We start from the raw sequence: 23969 nt of genomic DNA, 5'->3' as shown, positions 1-23969 counted from the left end.
TGAATTTCTTTCCAAAAAAATTATAATTTTACAAACTATTTTGGCTACTTTGAAGGATCTAAAATCTAAAAGTTTTCATTTGCTTAACTTTTTGGTCACTGTATAATTCCCTTTCCCATTTGTATTATTTCAAAGTTTTGATGTCTTTACTATTATTTTAATATGTGGAAAACAGTAAAAATGAAGAAAAGCCCTTCTCTGAGTAGGTGTGTCCAAACTTTTTCTGGTATTGTGTGTAATTCGATTCGTCCCTTGTTGAATTTTCTTTCCCTTTATGTAAAGAAATTGACTGTAAAAAGCTAAATTAAAGCGGTATGGTAGATTTGGCCTCATGACAGAGCCAGCATTTTACTACTTCATGTCACGGCTTTATTGGATTTTTGAACACTGTTATATCTTTGATATAACAGCTGCAGACCAGGGTGGGGGAGGGCATTTTGGATTGTACTCTGGCAAAAAAAAACATAACTCTAAAATAGAAAATTGCCTTTGTTTGACATGGATCTTACTCCTCGGTGGTGGTTATTTGTTCTGGCCCCCACTACTGCTCATATCCACATGTAGCTTACCATACAACCCAAGTTTGAGTACCAGTTTATTTCCATAATATTTCATATTTCTGTCTTAAAGCTCAATCAAATATTATAACTATATCCCCATCTGTTTGACAGTTTCATATAAAAAAGTGAGGAGCTAATATAAAAGGAGCTGATGACCAATACATGTAATACTTCTGCACACAGAAGATTAAACTTGGACAAACCTTGCCTCATTCTTTCCTAGCCTGATAGCCACTCCTTCTCCCTGGGCCCTATTGGCTAACAGGAATCACGTCCAACAGATACATCCTCACTATGCTCCTATTGGCTGATGGGAGTCACGTCTCCGCCTCCTGTTTCATGCTCACTTTGCTGGGTTCTTGGAGCCCAGGCTCCAGTAGTTGGGGAAGTGCTTCTTGTCCTGAGGCAGGGTCCTCTTGGTCTGGAAGAAGGTGTGGTGCTCCACGCAGGACTTCCACAGGTTCTTGCATGCTCTGTAGTTGGGCAAGATGAAGGGCACCGTGTGGTCCCTGGTCTCCCCCTGCCACAGTACCAAAGAGTAAGAGTTGCTATAAATGCTGTGTAAAATGAAGCCGATCTCAATGTAATGCAACACAACAAACATGTAACACATTCTGCTAGTGTCAATAACAGCTTTCAAATATAAGCAGTGCACTGGCAAAATCATCATTTTCTTCAAACATGATTCAATGTAATTACACAGGCTTCAATTCATCCATTTCCAATTCAAAAGGAATTAGTTGTAGTACCTTTATTGTCCACTGAGTGATGCTCCAGTGCCAAAAATTGAGCATAAGGCTAACAAGCAAACAGGAAGCATTGGTATTTATAAGAAATACCGGTTACCTTTTTACATTTTTATAGTAAGAAAATCCCCTTAAAAATCTCTGAGATATTCAAAAAGGTAAAGTGCTCCTCTTAAAGGCAGACTGCCACTAACAAACTCAGCTAACACAAACACATGTCCTTCAGTCAGGGCTGGTCCCTGCTCTGCGTAATTCTGCCTTTGCAGTGAGTAAACTCAATCACTGAGTAACGCATCATCTGCTTCTTCAGCATAGCACACTGTGCTAAGAGACTATCAGATGAATGCCCCTGGGGAAGATGGGATAAATGTCCCTTGAATAAATTGGCTTGCATAAAGTTAAGGTAAATTATGCATCTGTTCCACTGACTTTATTGAAAAGGACGATGGTGGAAATCATTTGAATCCACCTGAGCTAATGAAACATTTGGGAAGAGCAGATAAATGTGAACTGCTGGTTGGTGGGTGGTGGGCTTGTGTGCGCTGAGTGCTGTGATCTTTTTATGCCTGCATTTCACACCATAGCAGTCAGGGCGCTGCATTTTAAAAAATAAATAAATAAAAATGGTTGCCCGACTCTTTCACTCTCAGTAAACCCGCAACCAAATCCTCTGTGATGTGAAGAACAGGTGTACCCTACGTGTGATGTGCTAAGGAAGAAACCGGAGACGCTGCACCAGAACATGACGTTCAGGCCTGAGGCCCACCCCTGCTCCGGAGCCAGGCATCCTGCTTTCCACAGTGTGTCTCTGTCAGTCCTTGTAATTTTATACTGCCATTATACCACCATAAAAATGAACACCTGTGTCACATTGCTGCCACAGTGTGACCTGCGTTATGCTCTAGATACAGTCTGGGTAGATGCTGATATTGTGGCAGCAGTGTGGCGTAGTGGTAAGACGCAGGGCTCATAACAGAAAGGTTGCTGGTTCGATTCCCTGCTGGAGCACTGCTGACGTCCCCTTGGGCAAGGTACCTAACTCACAGTTGCCTCAGTAAATATCCAGCTAAACTATGTAAGTCCCGCTGGAAGAGAGTGTCTGCAAAATGACAAAAACATAATATAATATTGTTCACAAAGCCTGAATTAAAGCTTCAGGCTGCTTCACTTAGTGTGAACACCCTGCTTGACACTAGACTCTTAAAACACAGGGAATATGCCTTAAGATAGCTGAAATGAACTGTGGCTGGCAGGGTTTTATTGAGTGGACTACGATCACCAGCGTGAGTGAGTTTGTCTTTCACCATATCTACAAGACACGTGTTAAAGTAGGAGTAATAAACTCCTGCACTTAGCCATACGTTAAACACGCTACACACATTCCCACACACTCACTTACATGCTTCTGCCTCAGCTGTATGAAAAACCGCTTCCTCTTGAAGGAAATCTTGATGATGTTGACCCTATAAGGGCACACGATGAGTCAAGCTTTACATAACTTACGACACGGCACACAGACATACGGTACATTCTCATGTACGCGCATGTAACGTTACACAATATCAAACCAATCAGGCAGGAACGTGAATTGCCAGTTTCCTTTTCCCAGCAAACGCCGCACATGAGGCGCAAGTCTGTTTGTTTACCCATGGGGCGCAGATGGTTATGCAACAGTCAATTTCTCTTTTTTTTATCTTTTGTATGTAATTAAGTCATCAACCAGCTTATGAGAGAGTGGAGGGGAGAGCAAGCAGAGACACTGTCCCTGCCTGATTTCCAGCATAAAGCCCCCGCAGAGGCCTGAGAGCAGTCAGCCACTCTGGGCTTCAGAGCGCCACTCTACGCTCAACTTTAAAGATGCACAGAGTCGTGCTCTCCAAGACCATCAACCAATGACCTGTTATCATCATCAACACACATTTCTAATACAAGCTTTGAACTCCTTCTGAGTGCTAAGCAAAATCTCAATATTAGGATTTCAAGATGAAACCCACAGTGTTTGCCTAGAAGTTTAGATTTAACAAGCATTCTTATTTAGGGCCCTTAAATATATATGTGTATGTATGAGCAGTAGCAGTACATTACAGAAGTATTACACAGTGAAAAAAAATCAAGATAAGAATACAGGAATGTTCTTATTCAACTGCATTTGCAAGAAATGAGTCAGCTTTGAAAGTTCATTGTTTTTTCAATCACTTCACCCCGTCACTGGATGACTAAGAGAAGTAACATCACAGGAGGAGTTTTTCCCCTGTTCGATCGCTGGGATCGACCGTTCAGACGTGCTGGGAACTGGCCCAGCAGGACCGAAATGCCGAAGGAGAGCTCCTCGGTTCACAGCGTAATTTTGGCATCTTTTTACCGAGAAATGAATTGCACGAGTACGATACGCTTTCCATGAACTTTCCTGTTAAGCTGTGTTGCAGACGTGGGGTCTTGGCATCTACAGGCCAAACGTGGAAGTGAATCTGAAAGCGCAATGTTTTGTGGAGCTCTAAGAATTGGCTTGACCACTACCTAGCATCTACCTGCATTCCCACAGGTTGCTATGCGCTGCCTGCAGAGGTTTTAAGATCACATGGTAAACCTCAAACCCACCAGGAAAAGAAGTTGCTGCAGATCGTATTGCGGAAGACTGCCACGCCCCCAGAAGCTATCCCCACCAGCAGGTCTGTGTTGCTGGGATCCTGAGACCAGAAGAAGAAAAAAAAACACCAGTGTCACCTGAAATTCCCTTCACCCACAAACTATTCCATCAGTTTCTGAACCAACGTAGTTGCATCAAGTAAGAGCATTGTATCTCTGTGAGTTGTGATAATAACCAAATCAGATGGTCGCTAACTTGGCAATCAGAGGATTAAACTTAGATTATTTACACCTTTTAATTGATAAGAGTCCCAGATCCGCCCCTTCACACAAGATAGGCAGCTTCAAAACTGTTGCACTATCTTGTATGGTAACCCAATTATTAGGTGGCATGCTCACTATATCCTGATATATGGAGTTAAATTCAGTGTACAAGCAATGTGTACTATATCTTGGGATGTCCCCTTAAATGTAGCATAGGTGCAGGGCACGCTACACCCTGAAATATGGTGTCAAATGCATTTAACAGCTCTACAATAAAAAAGTGGTGAGCAACTGATCACATTTACAGTCGTATTTAGCTATGTAATTTCATACAGTATATACATTGCATATAATTTCATTTAGTCAGGGGGTAACACTAGCGTGCCATTTGCTATGATACTGAATGTGCCATGAGAAATATTAATCTATACGGAAACCTGAGCTCTCAGAGCTGTAAGCATGTGGGCTTTTTGTATAGTTATTATCATTAACTACATTGGGGCTACTCCAGCAGTGCAGTCACCTCAAAAATTAAACCTAGGAGGCCAATAAAAAGCATCGGAGGAAATGTATCATTAAGCAGTCATTCGAGACGTTTTGACAACAGTGTAAGTTTAATGAGTCGGAGCAAATGTGTCTCTGGGCGAGCTTACCCGGGCCCTGTGCACCTCCACTCCGTAGAACTCCAGAGTGCGTGCTGTATTCAAGAAGCACAGTTCTGCTTCCGACTGTTTCAGGCCCCTAGGAGAGAAATCAAACCGTTGACTCAAAGCTTATTACAGCTCACATGCAGTGATTCTTCCCCTACCGATCTTAACGAGCGCTGCAAAACGCATGCCCACCTGAATTACACTGAGGCCTGTCTCGCCATGGCACCTCCATAAAACAGATCCTTTATTGAGTGTGTCTACAACAGTGTCTACACCAGAGGGCGCTATAATCTTTAATAATCAAGAATTCTCTCCCTGACGCGATTCTCAAGCGGCAATTCATGAATTCTTAAGAATTCATGATACAGTACTTAGCTGTTTATTGCTATTTTCCCCCACACAGGGTTACAGAGGAGTTTACAGTTACTGAAATCTGCCATCATTTTGTTACAAGAAAAGCTGCAATTCTCTCAGCTTACTTCCAGACTGACGCGCCTTTGTCGTTGACAGATACGATGGGGTGAGGCCACCCTGTCTGTTGACTAACGCATCAAAATGTCGTCATCCAAATGTGAATTACGGAAGGTATGCATGCTGTCATTTCAGAGATGAACTTCATTTCCACAACAGCTGTTTGCTTAGCAAGTGGCACCGCAGACAGTAGTTAATGCTGTACTTTTCTTTTGGCTGCTTGCCGTTTGGGGTTGTTGCGCCCCTTTATCAGCTGACACACCGCCACATGGCTGACGATATTCTCTGTGTGACGCGGTGCACTAACATTTCTAGTTTACAGTTTTGCATCACTTGGGGTGTGGGTAGCTTGGGGAAGAAAGGGAGTTAGCGTTCCCACAATGGTTCAGTGACTTGCCAGCTTACGCATAGCATTTCAGGGTGATCTCATGTGTGTTAGTCACATGAAGGCTTGCCACACATCCAATAGTCTCCTTCAAGCGTGTTGTGTGTGGAGGATACTTGCAAGGCAACACTAAAGCACACAATTAGAGCTTACTGTTAAGATGCGCCTTTTACGCCACAGTGGAAAAGTGGTTAGAGTACTAGGCTCTGCACAATTGTAGCTAAGGTATCCACTCTACTTCACTTTAGTAACTCCAACACAAACTGATACACATTAAGAGCATTGCAAACGCCACAGAGCACTGTCTCCTAAGAGGATAAATGAAAATAAATGACAGAAATCCTTTTTCCCAGGACAAAGCGTCAAGTGTGCATGAGTCAGGTGATCACGGATTAGTGAAAAGATCATTCTTGTTTTAACAACGGTAATTGTTTAACAAGGTATAAGTGAACAAACCAAAGGGACAAAGCTGCTTACTCCTGCCAGGGAAAGCTGTTTTACACAACTATGGTAACAGCCTTTTGTGTTCACTTCAGAGGGTTTTCTCAAGAAGTTTCACTGCATTAAAACTTTATGACATATACTGTATATGTATGCAAAGTATACTGTTCTGGAAGGAGACCAATTTGCATTTATATTTAACATGTACACTTAGTCATCTAGTAGATACTGTAAAGATATATAAGTGTACACAGTATAACACATTGCTACAACGTCCAATGCTTTACAGTTTTGCACATTGCGAGGGTTTTTTCACCTCTTACCCACTTTCATCTGAATATTTTATGCACATCCTACATCTTTGCTTCTATGACATAACTCTGTGGCATCACGCTCTAGATACTGTATGTGCATTCATACACAGAACGCTGGTTACAAGGTGGTTCCGTATCTGCAGTTAGTGTCACCACTGTGTATTGCCTTCCCATAACTCTACAAACTCAAAGACTGAAAAACGTTGGAAGTCCCCCCTATCAAAGGCAGAAGAGCGGAGATCAGTACTTATGTTGGGGGTGCAGCGACTCCACTTTGATGAGGAAGTCTTCGTCCTGCTCGGGGAGGAAGCGGCAGGCAGAGAGGTACCCCGGCGGATGCTCAGAGGGGGAGTGGTCCCCGAGTTCAGCTGCCACACACATCCAGAGTGTTAGTCACATCTCTCATAGGGGCCACCATGCTCATTACTGACCGTGTGATGCTAGCTAACGCTAAGGGCGGCTAACGCTAATGACTCCTATTGAGAGCGATGGAGACAGAGAGCAATGAAGACAGAGACTCCTGGGGTCCTCTGGTCCAGACTCCAGCGCTCTAACCTCCATACCACACATTACCATTTGTAAACATTATCAGCAATAAATTAAACCTAACAACTTATTATTTTATTTAATTAATGTTAATTAAATGGCCTAGATTTTCAATGACAAGGCACCTGCCTCTGGCCTAAAATGTAGCAGAAGAGGACAGCGTCACTTACACTGCACTGCATAGGATGCAAGGACAACAGCAGAACTGAGGGGACAACTTAACCTGCAGAGACAGACAGACACACACACAGAGAGACAGACAGACACACACAGAGAGACAGACAGACACAATTCACATGGTCATTTAAACAGTCATACTTTTCCGAGGCTTCCGTAGAGCAGATTCGATGGTCCTGTAGGTACAGCGTGTATACAGACTTTATTGAAATTCAGCCACTAATTAATGCGGTTTGAACAAGCTTGTGACTGAATATGGATATGGACTTCACAGCTCGTGACAGTTCACCTGCTGTAAGTCCTACCTGAATGGAACTTAAGATGTTTGTGTAAATAAAAACTAGAGGTTTTAATTCAACATTTTTCATAATATAGTGGCACCAACTTATTTGAGCTATATTTGCAAGAAAATTATATTGTTATATCTCAAAAACATATTAAATATTAAATTATGATACTGCTTGAGTGTCATTTATACAGTAAATCGAACAAACCAACTCACACATTTGTTTCAGGCATTCACAAGCAACCAGATGGCCTCAGAATATTATGGAGTCAGTTCAAATTAAAAGTATATATTTTTCAACCCTACATTTTTAGTTGCTTATTACTCATCAGTGTTAGAGAGTGAGTGGGTAGTGAAGCAGGCAGTGCAGATTTTTAAGGTCCCAGAGTCAATGCATGTAGCTGGTGTCCTCATTTCTCCTGTTCGCATTGGTTTAAAATGGCCTCTCTCTCTCTTTCTCTTTACACACAATTTTACAGTGGTCTCTATACTGCAGTTTCATTTTTGCAATGGAAGTTGCGCTATATTAGTTTTGTCCATCTGTCTGAGTTTTGCAGAATCAGTGTTTACCTATGTTTACAGAAAAAAAATGAGCCTGGGTTGTTCACAGGGTTTGTTGATGATTTGTCGATGGTTAACTTATATTTTCCTGCACTCAGCATTAATTTACAGTCTGAGGAATGAGCTTACCTCTATATTTGATGCAGGTTTCTAGTTCAAACAGAAGTCATGCTCCAAAGTAGCATTAACAACAAAAAAGAAAAAGATTTTGTGGATAGATTTGACAGTTATCTTCAGTCATGGGCACGGATGACATATCAAAGTCCCTTCTTTCACTGCTTGCATTTTAGATTTGAGTTTTATTTTAAAGAAGCAGACGACACTTCATAATTTGCTAAATTTTCTTCCCATTTATGACAGTGATTGTAGATATGTTCACATCCTCTTTCAGTTCTAACAATTAAGGAAATGAACCAGTTATGTATATGGGAAAGTACCAATGAGGAGACCAATCGGAAATGTTTTGGTAGTCGTTTTAATTCATAGTTTATTATTCGTTACATCAATAGCTTGTAAATAACTTTATGTATATGGTTGCTGAAATCGCAATGTAAAATGAGATTTTTATCAGTTATTTGCAATCATGGTTAATTGCGTAAACAGCTCTGTAATGTCAATGTAACATGTAAAAAAAGAGGTGCAGTGAGGATATTGCTGTTTCTCATATTAATGTTGTTATTGTTGAACAAATTAAAAGTGCATATTCATATGTCTGTATTATTATGTATATGCATATACACAATACACACTTCAACTCATTTTACCCCACCCCCACCATTTTGTCCTCAGATTGTACAATGCTGCATGTTTTTAAAAAGCTGGTGTAAGTTACTAAGGAACATCTCGTTTCATACCCTAAAATGAAACGGTTCCTTTGGGAAGGCTGCTCGCCAATAGATTCTAGTCAATCACTGAAGCTCATGCTTCTTACTGCTTACCTGCAAGGCTTTACCTGCACAGATCAAGAGTTCCCCTGAGTCTGTTTTACTCAATGTTTCTCCTTCTGTTAACAGGTTACTAAATCCTAAATATATCATAATCTCGCACCAAGTGCTTATTTACCAGAAAAATCTCTCCCTCATAATTTTGTGTGCACAAATTAACTGAAGTGAAATAAGGAATGTTTTTCACAGTTCCATGCCACTCCTACCAAATTTATATTTTAGCATATTTTAAAAGTCACTCCTGTAAATCAAGTCTCCCAGAAGCAGTTTCCAGGTGCTCAATGACAGATCTGCCTTCAGAAGGCAGCAGCCCACAGGTTCCTACCTTCCCTCCTGAATGTCCTTCTTGATCTGTAAAAAATACAAGTGCCTGTAAAAGAGAAAAACATTGATTATTTTGTTTTTAAAAAAACTAATGGAATTACAAAATCTGACATCAAGACTGATACCAAGTCTGATTATGAATGTGTCACGTTCATATCAAATCTAGAGGACTACACAGACCTCACATGACCCAAACTAGTGCACGCACACACTAAACCTGAGCAAAAACCAGTGCATGCATACACTAAACCTGAGAAAATCCAGTGCGTGCACACACTAAACCTGAGAAAAACCAGTGCACGCACACACTGAACCTGAGAAAAACCAAAGCATGCACACACTGAACCTGAGAAAAACCAGTGCATGCACACACTAAACCTGAGAAAAACCAGTGCATGCACACACTGAACCTGAGAAAAGCCAAAGGATGCACACACTAAACCTGAGAAAAGCCAAAGGATGCACACACTAAACCTGAGGAAAACCAATCCATGCACACACTAAACCTGAGGAAAACCAGGACACGCACACACTAAACCTCAACAAAACCAGTGCATTCACACACTAAACCTGACAAAAACGAGTGCATGCACACACTAAACTTGAACAAAAACCAGTGCATGCACACTCATGCCCACACTGAGAATTTCAGTCACAGAGCTCTTGAGAGGACAATTTCTCATTGTATTGACACTTCTCAGTTCCTTTCATGCACTAAATCCTCCGACTTCCACAGCTTGGAATTTCACAGTTCAAAGAAACACTTACCTGGTCTGTTCCTGCAGCAGGGAGTTGGGGTCCGCAATGAAGAACCTCACACGGAAATTCAGAAAAGAAGGAAAGGGACCTAGAAAGGCCAGTGCATGTTACTACCTGGACACTGAAGGGAGCATTTCTACCCTGATACATGACCACAGCCTTTCTAATAGAGTTTCTTACTTGGATACGTCAACTGTTAACTGATACACTGACACTGGTGTTGTTCTGTTAGCCACCTAAGAGTTACTCAGTCCTTAGCTGCCACTCTAGTTAAAAAGCCAACTGTAAAAAAAAGCTTGACCATAGATCTTGAGGGCTTGAGTCCCAGTTTAAAACCATCCATCATTCTCTTTGTATCCATTATCTTAAGAAGAGTGAGATTGAGAATTAGAGGAATTTAACGAGCAGGGTCCTGTTGTCTCTACTGGCAGGGAACTGAGCCTGCGAAGGCAAACAGGAAGTTGGACAGCTGAAAAAGGTGCTCAAGTAACAAAAACATTTCCTCTGAAGTTGTGAATCATGTGGGAAGTGGGCCAAAAGCTTAAGCAGCCAAGAGGCGGCGGGAAAAAAAAACCTGCAGTTAGTCACTGGCTCTAGGATACATTTATGAGGATCAGATCAGGTATGCAGATCCTCTGACTTTTATACAATACGGACGGGCTGTTAGCAGGCGCAGGGAATGAGAGGAGCCCATCCAGATAATGTACAAATCGGTGTGCAGTTGTCATGCCACTGAACACACCCATTGTGTAAGTGCAAAGTAACTTCGGGTGACGGCAGAATATCACTTCTAGCAGCAAGGCCGGTTCGGATCACTAGCCAGGACAAAACAGTCACTGCTTGGAGCTATTGACATCATTCCCAGATTATTTGCTTGGTGGGTTCAAATCTGCAACACTGTTCGACATTTTAACTCTAACTGTTGTCCTCATTTTTTTTTGCTTACCCTTTAGTTGCTTCTTGATGGGTTTGTTGGGTTCAATCCACCTCTGAAACAGAACATTTACTATCATTCTCTGACAAACTTATCAACTTGTCTTTATCACGAAGATGTTTTAAGCAATCATGGATCTCTTTGACAGTCAGAACTGCAGAACAACAATTTCAACAAGCAACCAAGGGAAAACTATCCAAATATTAATATTAAGCATATTATTAGGACTTAAGTACTATGTATCTTTAAAAGTGATCATACAAACAACTAAGCAGAAATGACAACAATGACAAATGACAAATAGAAGCACTATGCCTTTTATGTCAACAGTAAAAAAAATGTGCAAATGAATCACTAATAATAGAAACAGAGGGCAAATGCCTCAGTCTTTTCTGATAGATATTGTAAATTGTTGACATTTAACAGCACATGTTTTGTACAGTAATACTGTACCTGGATAAAGGATTAGCTACTAGGAATCAGAAGAAGTGATGAACTTGCCGTTCTACAATAGTTTTAAACAAGTTAAAAATAAGAGTAAGAACATAAAAAAAAAAACTTTGGAATGAAACTTTCATAACTAGCAATGTTTTGAGTCAATATGGGACTCAAAACATTGCTCAAAAAAAAAAATCAATGGGTTCACTGCTGTTGACTACTTTAGCTAATCCATTTTGGCAAATGGTGAATTATTTCACAATGGTGAATTATTTCACGAAGTCAGCTATTATAACTGCCTATTTGCTAAGCATTCTGAAGTATTCTTTCACATTCAGTTTGCTTTTGACCCCCCACCCCACCCACTATGGCAAACTTTGCTGACAGATGAATCTTACACAAATATCAATGAGTCACATGACACTGTAACATGTGATCAAGCCTTCACACAGCACTTTGTGTAAAGGGATTTGAAAATGTAAACATTTTGCATATCTGCTACTTCAACTTTTGGAGCATGATTAGGGCATTAATCTTTTCTGTGCGTTTCCCTTAGCCAAGATACTCTTGGCGAGATACTCTAGCAGAATAACTTTATTTTACCTACTTACATTCACTGATATGTCTCTGATTGAAATTTAGATATTGTTCTAAGATTGCTATTCCCACAATGTGCTGTATTGTCCCTCCAACATTACTCGTTAAGATGCCTTGTTTAAAGATATCATGAATTTTACACACGATTCATGTTCAGTGAGAAATTGAGTAAATAAGTTGTGGGCTACTGCACAGCTGGTTGATATTAGCTCTTCTTTTTTGTTGTTGTAGGTTCTTTTTTATGTTTTTCCAGGACAAAGTACAAACTTAAACTGAGTTTGAGTACTACCAAAAAATATTCAAAATGACGAGCGTTACAAATGAGGAAAAAGCTGTTCAAATCCGGATTTTTCTGACCATTCCACAGCTTAAAGGAAACTGAACTGCAACAAGTGTCCAAACTGCAGTATCTTTTCGGCATGCCGTGTCCCATATATAACAACAGAAGGGGAATTTTAACATCCCAGCATATCTTCATCTCGTAAGCAGCATTACCTAGAGGTTACTAGATTTTTAAACTCCATTCAAATGTCTCACACGATTGCACAATAATTCAAATATTTTATTTATTTATTAATTTTATTATATATTTATATTCTTGTTATTATATACACATATATTTATACTCTTAATATTATGCGATGGTATGAAAATAAAAATCATACAATTTAAAAATAAATTGTCATTGCTGGAATTTCTAACACCTTTGGAAACATGAACATACAAGCGAAAAGCTGGGCGCGCTTCTAAATACGCACCTTTGGCCTCCTCTATAACACGAGAAAAAACTGTACCCTCTCTGAGCCAGAGTCACTGTGCAAGGAAACACTTACAGGAGAGTCGGAGGCCTCCTCACAGTGCTGGAGGCTGAAAAACTCCCTCTCCAGCAGGCCCAAGTGGTTATACACCAAGTCCAGCAGAGACTGACCCGTGTCTTGCTTCTGTTGGAAAATAAGCAGAAACTCTCATTTAGAACATGTTTGGCTTTGTTTTCTTTTTGTTTTGACACCAACAGAAAACCAAGATCTTGGAGAATCTACTGAAGATGTTCATAGACACATTATGTCACTAAATGACACAAAAGATTTGGTTCCCTATTGGGCTAAGATGCCTGTCTGGGCCCAGAATGGGCTAAAAACAAGACTGTGCAAACAGATGCATTTAGAATCTGTCTCCAGGCACTGAACCTAGATCAGCTTCTACCAATATGAGCTGGCGTAAGGATTAGGGCGGGGTAAGTTGATCGTTGAATGGGGTAGCAATTCCTAAAAGCAGACAAGCATGTGGAAACAACTCCCATGGCATCGCATTTATTAGGAAAAAAAAACAGATTAGACAGACAGACAGATGCATAGACAAAGACATACCTACAAAAAGTAAGAGCAGTATGTTGCCGTTTGATAAAGTATTACCCACCACCACACACCAAAGTGCCCCCAAAAATCTGGATCTTACCCTGTTCTCATTTGCCTGTATTGTTTCAACATTTAATCTCATTCACACAAAATGAACGGTGCTTGTGCTATTCAGAAAAATCTCTGAGCCCCTCTGGGGCACTTTGTTGTGAAAACCACTGAATTGATAGCCTAATAGCGCTGACCTGGAACAGTTTTTGCTTTTGTACAGGGTCCTGAGTGGGACTGCATTTCATAAGAAGGTTACTATAGATATGGGAATGCGAAGAGCATACCTAAAGATCACCTAATATAAAAAACAGTCAGGTTAGGTATGGACAATATTCTTACAAAATATGAGATTTATGCAGAGATGACAATAAGTTTAAGAACACACATTGAAACTAGGGGTAAGGTGTCAGTCCAATGCTCACAAGGCATTCAAATGGACAAAATTTGAATAATGTCCAAAGAGGAAAGACACAAATTATGCCACCAAATTATGCTAAAATACAGCAGTTTGTTTCACAAATGTTCATCCAATGAATTGCGCTAGTTACCGGTACATTAGCAACAATATATGGCAACAACAGTAAGATGTCATAAATCAACTTACCAAATGTCAGGGGCTACCTCGCTATAGGCTTTTGAAAATAAGGTACCAACAGAGTATCTAAAGACACACACTTCACCCCCCACAAAGCAGACTGTATTTCCTTAATATATCTACATATATTTTCACTGTTACTTCATAAAAAGAATTATACTACAATTCAAGATTTCATCTGAAAGTAAAATTGGTACAACATATTCAGAATCATTCTGTTAAATACCATGAAAATTTGTGTGGTTTTTGGAGTTTAACAGAAAAGTTAGCTGTATCAACCATTCATGGACACTACGGAGAATTCCTGTACTGCACTTCAGTATATGGTTTCAAAAAGAACTTCTCATCAACATTTTTTTCCCAGGTTAAAAGCAATTAAAAATAGTAACTAAAGTAATAAAGAGCCTGTATACTTAAAAACAGACCATTCTGCCATTGCTTCTTGGCCATGATTGCAATGCAAAGTGTGTCTGGGTGGGGATGTTCAAGACATTCCTTACAATGCCAAATACATTAAGATTTCGTCCAGTCATATCTATGTCATATGTAGGATATCAAAGAGAAATTGCTCAATTTCATGACTAAGAGAGAGAGAGCATATAATTTCACCCCAAAGGCCAGGCAGGTAGAGGCATAAGCCTCACAAGTGTCTGACTATGGCTGCCAGTAAAGCGAGGTACGTTTTCCCCCCTTGGTCACATAACTTCAATCTTCGACAATTTCCTTCAATCAATGCGTTCAATAAATGGGAGCCCCCCTCCCCCATCCTGCCTCCTCCCCCACCACACTGAGTGAACTGTGGACAATTTTTCAGGACACACCCACCATTCAAGCTACTGTATTCCAGGTGGAAAAATGTACAGTACAGTCTTTATACGAACAAGACACCGTTCTCATAAAAACACAGTACTCTTATACATACAGAAAAAAGCCTTTCCAAATAATTTTGAAGGAGAACAGGCTAGGTCTGCCCTTTTTGGGATGGGGAGGGGGGAGGGGGATTCTGTAGGTTAGAGCATATCAACAATTTTTTTTCCAAAAAGAAAGATACAGTTCAGAAATTCCACTGTGGTACAGACTATCCTATTTTAAGGCATACTTGTGGAGCAGCTCCTGCATTTTCAGGTGAGTCATGGAGAAAGTACACCGGCCCCCTAAGCGGTACAGGCTCACAGTCACGCATGTCAGATTACAGCATGTATGAGCAAGGCCTAAGGATGCCCTGCCACACCTGGCCACGCCCCATCACAGCCCGCCACGCCCATCCACCGCCAATCATAAGCCGTCACTGTCATAGCAACAGCCCCATTACAGGCAAGAACCCTCACTGGACTGAATTTGCACACAGCCATAATTTGAGGACTAAAAATACTGCTCAGGCCATAACCTTTATATTAATGTAGTTAGACTGAATGACCAACTTTAAAGCATCCCCGCACTCGCTCACTCATTCACTAAATGCAGTTTCCTTTTAGATCTTGTCATTCTGACAGCGCTGCTGACAATTTCGTATGGTTAGGATGTCCTTCGGGCCAAGGTTACGACACACGCGTACCTCCCATAAGCTGAAATCAATGGGGAAACCTGAGAGCAACAGAAGACTCTGGACCTCAACGAGGCTCATTTTTAACCATGGCTGCTCCTGTCAATATGACCGCTACCATGACTGGTAAAACAGAAGCATGGAATTAAAATGCAGACCAAGATACAGTACCAGTTTGGACACACCTACTCATAGAAGGGTAATTCTTCAAAGGCTTCAAAGTAAATTTTCTTTATTTTAGAATAATAGTAAAGACATCAGAACTATGAAGTAACTCAAATGGAATTATGTAGTGTCCAAAAAAAGTGTTAAAAAGTGTTAAATCAAAACTCTCATATTTTAGATACTTCAATACTTCAATACTTCAAAGTGGCTAAAAAATAGTTTTTAAAATAAATCTTTAAGAAAGAAATCCACACATAGGCATCAACTTCACCATTTATATTTGTATAGGAAACACATTTTAAGCATTTAAGCATTTAAGCAAGTCTTTAGATCAAAATGTCTTTAAATGCATGTTCCAGGTGTGTCCAAACTTCTGACTGGTACTGTATTTTCAGGTCAGGACATTACAACACTTTCATTCCGATACTAGACCCAAAAGAATGACCACTTTTTATCACAGAACATTTTGGTTTCTACACCTTTGTTTTTATGGTAGCTGAACACTCTCCATGTCTCCATTTCCTCGGTAACTACTACTCTACCCATGAGTATGCGTGATGTCTTCAAATGTCACGTCCCTCAGGACCAATTGAGAATCCTCTCCTACCCGTTTCCTTATCACCACTGGTTCCCGCCCGATGTGATTCCATCAAAGGCACATGGGAAACGTTAAGTAAACTCAACACTTCATAATAATAATTTCCATGTCAAACACATGGATTACATAAATAGACTGTTTATTTTAAAATTTGTGGCCAAAAAACAGGATCTTCTGTTTCCAAAATGCCAAACTTGCATAACATTTGCTTCGTCTTACGAGGAGCAATTTAACTAGAGGCACATAAAGGCAATCATTACTGTGAGGCCATCTACTTACAGTCCTGACATAGTTTTCCTCCCCCACAGACTCACTCACCTACTTATACACATAAGCTGCCTAATAACACTGTGTCATTGAACATCCTATGCCATTTATCAAAAGAGCAGGGGCGATAACCCTGGTGTCCTGGTAAAATTCGTCAGCTAATCACCCCCCCCACAGCTCACTGGCTACAGAGTCCCTTGCATTAACGGCCGATGTCTTCACTGTCTGTGATTTTTTTAAATCCCTGGATTGCCCTCTTATTTCAGCCTACAAATAAGGTGTTGCATTACATTAATTATGTTACTGGCATTCAGCAGAGGTTCTTATCCACAGCAACTTACATAGGTTACAATTTTTTATGTTACCCATTGACACAGTTGGATATTTACTGTGCCAATTCTGGGTTAAGTACCTTGCCCAAAGGGTACAACAGCAGTGCCCCAGCAGGGAATCGAAACAGCAACCTTTTTTCATGAGTTCTGCTCCCTACCACTATGCTATTCTGCCACCCAAGTGTAGCTTCATCTGTGCACCCAACAGATGAACCGAACCTTATCAACTGACGCTTGCTCACGTGTGGTTAGCGGTGTCCTGTTTGTGCAACCTTTCATACCACTTTATTAGACGCACTGTTTAAGAGTCACTCTGGATAAGAGCACCTGCCAAATGACAATAATATAATGTAAAGTAATGAAATGTAGTGACTGAATCTTTTCAGAATAAATGCCCTACAAATGTTCCAGAACACTCCAGTCCCCATGACATTCCCTCGCTGATCTTGTAGTTTAATGTTTTTGGTGCAAACAAATGAACATGCATTACCAGCCATCCTACCACTATATACAGGAGGCTTCTCCTGCCTGACACTGAAGCAGACTGAGGCTGTGCTTGGCTAGCACTTGGATGGGAGACCTCCAGATAAAACCAGAGTGCTGCTGGAGATGCCATTGCCAGAACCAAGGAGAACACCGATGCCACTATACAGTGATAGGAATGTGTCGAATGTGTTGTTAGGTCCTGACTCACTGAGGTCATTAAAGACCACCCCCACCCCCAGGGGTTTGCCCAATGGCCCGGCCAAATCCCCAAATTTGGCTCCCTAAATCTGCACATTAGATCACTTCCAAATTTAATTAAGTTAAAAATAAATCCCTGCCATTGCATCTAAGCTGATGTGCAAAGACAATTCTGGTACAAAGCAGCTGCCCTGCATCACAAAGGTGAATACAGGTTATGCTCCAACCCTTAATCCCCCCCCAACCCCCAAATGCAAAGTACAGAGTTCTACCACTGTTCAGAACATCAGCACAATATTCGTTTAAATCATTTTACTTTATATATAGCGTTCATTACTTCGTGCTTTCTGTATGTCTTCTGGTCTGTCAAAACCATCTGGTCTGGTGGCCAGAACTGCTGCCTTTATCCAAACACTATCCTTGATTTACCTTCCCCTACCTTCGGTGAAAGCTTCACGTGTCTGCTATATCTCAAGACTGTCTAAGACTCTTCATGGTATTACCGCCTGTAGTAGGTCTTAACAAAATTGCATAAACATTCTGAAACCATGGGTGTTGAAATGGGATTTGTTATTCACAAATAATATTCACTCAGATTTTCCTGTTGCTGTAACCTACCCATGCACACTGTGTTAATACTCGCTGTGACAATACACCAACTCGTTCCACTGCTGTTGAATGAATGAGCACTGAGACCTGCATTGAATTAATGTTAGCTAAGACAGTAAAGCTAGGAAAAGCAGCCCTCTTAGTGTTATTGATATGTATCATCCATGGTTATTTACAAAATATTGATATTTTTACCGACCAAACATTTAACATTGCCTGTTTTGTTAAGTGACATATTCAGTTTATTCAGAAAATATTCAGTTTAACTTCTTCACTAAATAACTGCTTACTGTCGAACCGTACAGGAACATGAGACAAGCCTGACTGATTTTCTAAGCATGACTGTCAAATTGTGTCCAATAAGGTTTGCAAACTCCAAAATATTTTTCTACAATGAAATAACCCAGATAGCAAGCTTCATTTTGCTGTCAGAAAAGTCCAAAAAAAGTCAGAGCTGAGGTGCGATATAAACATTAGAATATAAACTAAATAACATAAAAATAGATGGCACAAATAAATTAGATAGAAAGACTAGATAGTATTATTACGTTTGCATGTGTTACTATTAATGTCAAATGCAAGTTTAGGGATCAGCATTCCCACTCAGGAGAAGAAGCATGTCCACATTCTGCAATCTGCTGAAGTACTGAATGAGTCCATGGTGGATGAACCCCCATAAGGTCGGGGTTTAAGTCTATGGGAAGTCAGAGTGGTTGGCAAAGTGATGTCTGAATGATGAACCTCAATTTTTATTCAGTACAAATCAGGTTAAACATAACCACGCTCAACTAGCAAACTCAGCAAAACAATATTCACTTGAATTACAGAAGTGAAAAAGCGGCAGGCATAAAGAAGAACAGATCTGTACAAGCTGTGGTCAAAAACAATGTTAATGTTGTCAACAGATTGATTAGTAAGCAGTGATAACAACGTTAGCTGCAATTGCTACCAAAGCAAGCTAACAACACTGCCTCCTGTCCGTGGCACCCTGTTATACAGTCAACACAGATCCCTGTAGCTGTGATAAACTATGGGACAACTCAATGTTCTGTGCCCCAGCAAAGGCATTGACACAGGCTTCAAAGCAAATAAGAGTACTGTTATAAGACATTTATATTTCAAATAATTGTGTGCTTCTATAAACATAATATTACTGTCGGGTACTTGGCAGTCTGTTTCTTCAAGTGAATATTCATGTTTTGCTTAACAACGTCCTGTCGTGTTGGTTCATGGATATGATATTTTTATTTGTTCTCCATTGTCTCTGTTTTCAATTCACAGCTATTCCTCAGAACTTGGTTGTATGGTCTTGTCAACAAAAGAACACACCCATTAAAGTCAACAACATACGATGAAAAACACATGTACATTTTACCCGTTTCAACACTGAAAAACATGAAAATAATAAAATAGTCAGAAGGTCAGGTGGAGGTGAATGAGAAAGTGAGACTGGTGATTGAGCTTAGGACCGGCAGTGAAAATCTCTCCCTGAACAGAAAGGGAATGGGAGCTCACTCACGCTAATATTGAAGCTCTGGGAGGTGCCATCAAGGAATCGAACATGGCACACCATTTCAGGCCTCGTCTTGTCTTTGGGGAGCTCCGACATCCCAATGTTCCCGATCCTCCCTCCCAGAACACAAAACCTGGAGTTCATCACGCCGGAGGAAGAGGCTGGAGAGGACAAAGCAGGAAGACAAACATTCAACTCATTATTCACAAAAATAGAGGGCGTTCTACAGCCCAGCAAGTTGAATGCAATCTGAATTATTACGGTTATAGTATGACTAATATGTATATAAACAGAGAGCTAAGCAAGAATTGTCTTCCACATAAACTTTTATTTCATAGCTTTTCTAAGGTTTACATCTAGCATTTCAAGCAAACTGGTTGTTTTGCATGCCAAAACTAGGTGATCACCTCCAGTTTTCCGAGGCCATGTGAAATGCTTCCAGGGGAAAAAACGTCACTCAAGTCGTATCTATTCAATGTTGATATCACAGCAACAGCACTATGCTGCTTCCATGTGGTAGATAGAAACACATGGCTACAAAGACAAAGAGTGAAAACATATGCTATGTGTAGTGTCTGTAGTTCTGCCTCTTCAGCCCACATGCTTAGAGACATTCTTGCCATCCACTGTAGTGACCGGAGAAGGGAAGCTATGCAACAAAAGGTGAACGGCCATTAATGCATAGCATGTATATCTCTCTCACCCCGGTGCTATTAAAAGATTTTTTGCCTCTGTAGGCATCTGAATCTGTGATGCAGGGTAGACGGCCAACAGTACTGTTGCTTCGTATCACCTCTGTTACTGCATCCACCCTGCTCATCAGCCTTAGGAAGAACTGGAACCCGGACTGAATTATCAGTTTCAATCAGATTATGTTGTATTTAGCTGTCTGAACATCTGGAACAATACCTTTCAGGCAGGGAAAAAGTGGAACCTCTGTCTAACTTAACCACAACTCACAAACAACTATGGATACATCTGCAAACTAAATCCCATGTAATGTGGAGACACTGGTGCAGGGCGCTGGTATCCAATCAGATTCGTTTTGTGGCATTTGTTGATAACCAATGCTTTTCTGACTTCTCTGAGAAACGTGTACCACATGCCTGTTCATTTAGCCCATCTCTTTACCCAAAACAAGTCAAACACGAAATACTGCAAGTGCTGCAAGTTTTACTGCGTCAAGGCAACATGCACTGTGCTGAAAATGCGGTCACAAGACGTAATCGCAATTAAAATTCAAGCCATTTAAAACCAAACCAGGTTAAAAAACAAACAGGGGAGAGAAACAGGCAGGACAAAGGCGTTAAATGACCCGTGAAAAGGGAATGCGAACTGGACCCGTCCGCCCTGCTTTCAGGCGCAGGCCTGCTTCCAGCCCGAGACGGCTCTCCTTTCAGCGAGCCTGGGAGGTTGCCTTTGTTCCTCTTTTACATAAACACGCATCAATATAATCGGGCTGGAGCATTCTGATCCCCAGCCGTGTGTGTGAAAACGGAAGCAGAAGTATTATGTGAGTAAGGCAATCCCTTCCTGGGAGCAGCGGAGTCACACGGCGCGGAGAGCTGACACGCGGTTTGGCAACAGGGTGCCCCACAGGACAGTGTGATGTGCAGCACACAGCTACTACCCCCCCAATCCAGTCCTTTTCCACTTATCGTTTCCTCTCAAGAACTGCTACCTTATATCGATCCTGCCGTGTGCATGGATCTATAAAGCTGTGCTTCAATCTGTAAAAATCTTCCATTTCAAAAATAATCACACCGATTCAAATTGATACAAAACTGTAAAATTGCATCACATTCTGGCAAAAAAACTTCTTCCATTTCACAAATAATCGTGCTGATATAAATTCACACAGGAACTGCAATTAGCAAACGCGATTGAAATTGAATATCACAAAAAAAAAAGAAAAAACAGTCTTGTCATGGCTTTGGCTGAAAATCGAGAGCACTAGCCCTGGAGGTAAGGAATCGTGGGCATAATTATAAACACAATAGGAGGAAAGTTTATCATTTCTGCTTTTTACACTGGCAACAGCAGCTGCTCATCCTTCACGGATGGTTAACCCCTTTGACTCATGACAAAAATAGACAATGTGTAATATGAGACTTACAGAAAAGTTTTCCACGCTAATAATCAGCAATAATAAAAAATAAATACTGATGCATAAATAATACACATTTTTAACATGTTTACTTAAATGAAGACTAATAAAAATGATCAGCTTCATCATGACTGCTCCACATGGCTGAAAGTCATTTTGGTTAAATACACTGGAAAATTCAGAGAATCCAATCCTCCAACTGGCACCCACTTCACTGTGGCACATCTTGGGATTTGTAGTGAGAGAAACGGCTCTTTGGCTCTGTGCAAGAATATCAGAAATACTGTGCTCCTCTTGCCTAAGTGCCCGTGTATGGCTGCAGTGGCACGGTGTGAGGCCATCAATTCCAACGAGGTTTGAATAAAGGGAAAACAACATTAGTTAAAATGTAAATGTGGAGCTGTTTCCTTATCAAGACTTGCTTGGCCATCCCCAAAATATATTTGTTTTCGAAATGTGATCTGCTGTTGAAAGCTACTCCCCATGGTTCCTCCAAATGCCATGGTTTCCTCCTACACCCAACAACCCTAGGCTGACTGGTTAATGCAAATGGGGGTGGAGAGCCAACAACCCAACAGGGATGGAGACAGAAAGTTAACATTTAGCCATTGACAGTACCAGTCAAAATTCTGGACACACCTGATTAAGACAATGGGAAACATGTATCCAATGACATTCTTATCTAAAGACATATGCTTAAATGTTTGAAATTTGTTTCTTAGACAGGTATAAACAGTGAAGTTGATGTCTATATATGAATTTCTTTCCAAAAAAATTTTTTTAAATACATTTTTTGCCTATTTTGAAGAATCTAATATTAGTAGAATATTTCTCCTCTTTTTTCCAAGTGATGACAAAAGACAGGAATGAAAGTGATGCACATACATCTAAATACATCAAAACAAAACCTACTCTTCAATGAGAAAACTTAATTTCTCTTTCATCTTAAGTTTCTCTCTTCTTTTCTTCTATGTGTTTATGTTCAGTGTCTTAACATGATAACTATACTGAAATCTTTATGACCCCGCTGTTTTCCAAATTTCTAACTCGATCCCCCAAAACAGCAGTCAGAGTATAACGGTCTTGGCCACCTCACTGAGCTTAGCACATGCCAGCGTCCAGCCATTTCAGGGCTTTCCAAAGTGCAGCACTTTCTATTTGTAAAACCAATGTGGTGTCAGACTGTTCTTTCAAAACATTTGGCCTCACGCCTTATTCTGTGGGGGGGGGGGGGGGGGAGAAACTCTTGCATGTTCTCTGAGCTTGTTTCAGGATCCATAAAAACAAGGCTTTATCAAAGACATAAAAGTCGACCCACCCTCCCATAAAGGTTGTTTTTACTTCATTGCAGTCACGAGGTCCACCAGGACAATCATGAGTTCCACCCAAGGCTCTCCACTGCAACGTCATCATCCCTGTTGTAAAGGTGTATGTTTCCTAATGACTGCGTTGACACTCAAATTAAAGTTAGTTTAACACCACCAACTACATAACAAGCCACAAGCAAAGGCTGACAGTTCTATTAAGTATTATTGAAAAAGAACTTTGTCCACATACTGTAGCAATTCACATTCAAACCAACTGAATGAAACTAGTTGTATCACGGGGCATCATAGGGAACAAATGACTTCCACAGTTTACACTATTTATTTCTTTGTTTTTCAACTTATGATAAACTGATCATGTTACATATACAACATGACATATATGTAGGCCTATGTGATCAAGTTAATGTAGTAATACTTTTACAGTTCTCACATGGAAAAAAAAATTATGTTTCTGGGAAATCATTTTCTTCCTGATCCTAAATCTATGACAAGGACTCAGCCAAGAGGACGGCCGAGGCCAGCTTTACAGTAAGGAAGACAGTTACAGTGGCTTCCTCAGTTTTCAAGGGCATCACAGTCCGTGCGCTAAAAAAAGGACAATCCAACAAATGTAGTTCTATGTGTTACTCTATATGCCTCATCTTTCATAGCTAAAATGTTTGTGTTGCCAAATGGCCATTTCCCAAAGGACTTTCCTGTAGCAGAGTTTTCATCAAGGCCAAAGCCATCCACTGAAATGGATTTGCTTCTTATTATCAACTCCCAGTGTCCATCATCAAATTTCACTGGGGATGTTTTATTGATTTTGTGACCAATAGCTCTTCATTTGAGGACTTCCA

General features: G+C 40.5%; 1 protein-coding gene across 1 annotated transcript in view; it reads right to left on the bottom strand.

Moving 5' to 3' along the window:
- Positions 1-23969, bottom strand: part of ptpn3 (protein tyrosine phosphatase non-receptor type 3) — an 83286-nt gene that overhangs the window by 45568 nt on the left and 13749 nt on the right. Inside the window, exons 2-12 of the mRNA XM_036539072.1 lie at positions 19702-19856; positions 12817-12924; positions 10961-11003; positions 10024-10102; positions 9257-9301; positions 7134-7186; positions 6665-6785; positions 4810-4897; positions 3905-3993; positions 2706-2769; positions 908-1080 (exon numbers count right to left, since the gene is read on the bottom strand). Of these exons, the coding sequence (XP_036394965.1) occupies positions 908-1080; positions 2706-2769; positions 3905-3993; positions 4810-4897; positions 6665-6785; positions 7134-7186; positions 9257-9301; positions 10024-10102; positions 10961-11003; positions 12817-12924; positions 19702-19839 (1001 nt within the window). The 5' untranslated portion in view covers positions 19840-19856. The remainder of the gene's footprint in view (positions 1-907; positions 1081-2705; positions 2770-3904; positions 3994-4809; positions 4898-6664; positions 6786-7133; positions 7187-9256; positions 9302-10023; positions 10103-10960; positions 11004-12816; positions 12925-19701; positions 19857-23969) is intronic.

This window comes from Megalops cyprinoides, chromosome 10 (genome assembly GCF_013368585.1).
Source record: "Megalops cyprinoides isolate fMegCyp1 chromosome 10, fMegCyp1.pri, whole genome shotgun sequence".
Lineage (NCBI taxonomy): Eukaryota > Metazoa > Chordata > Actinopteri > Elopiformes > Megalopidae > Megalops > Megalops cyprinoides.
The sequence above is the reverse complement of the archived record's forward strand: the minus strand, read 5'-3'. Positions and strand labels throughout refer to the sequence as shown.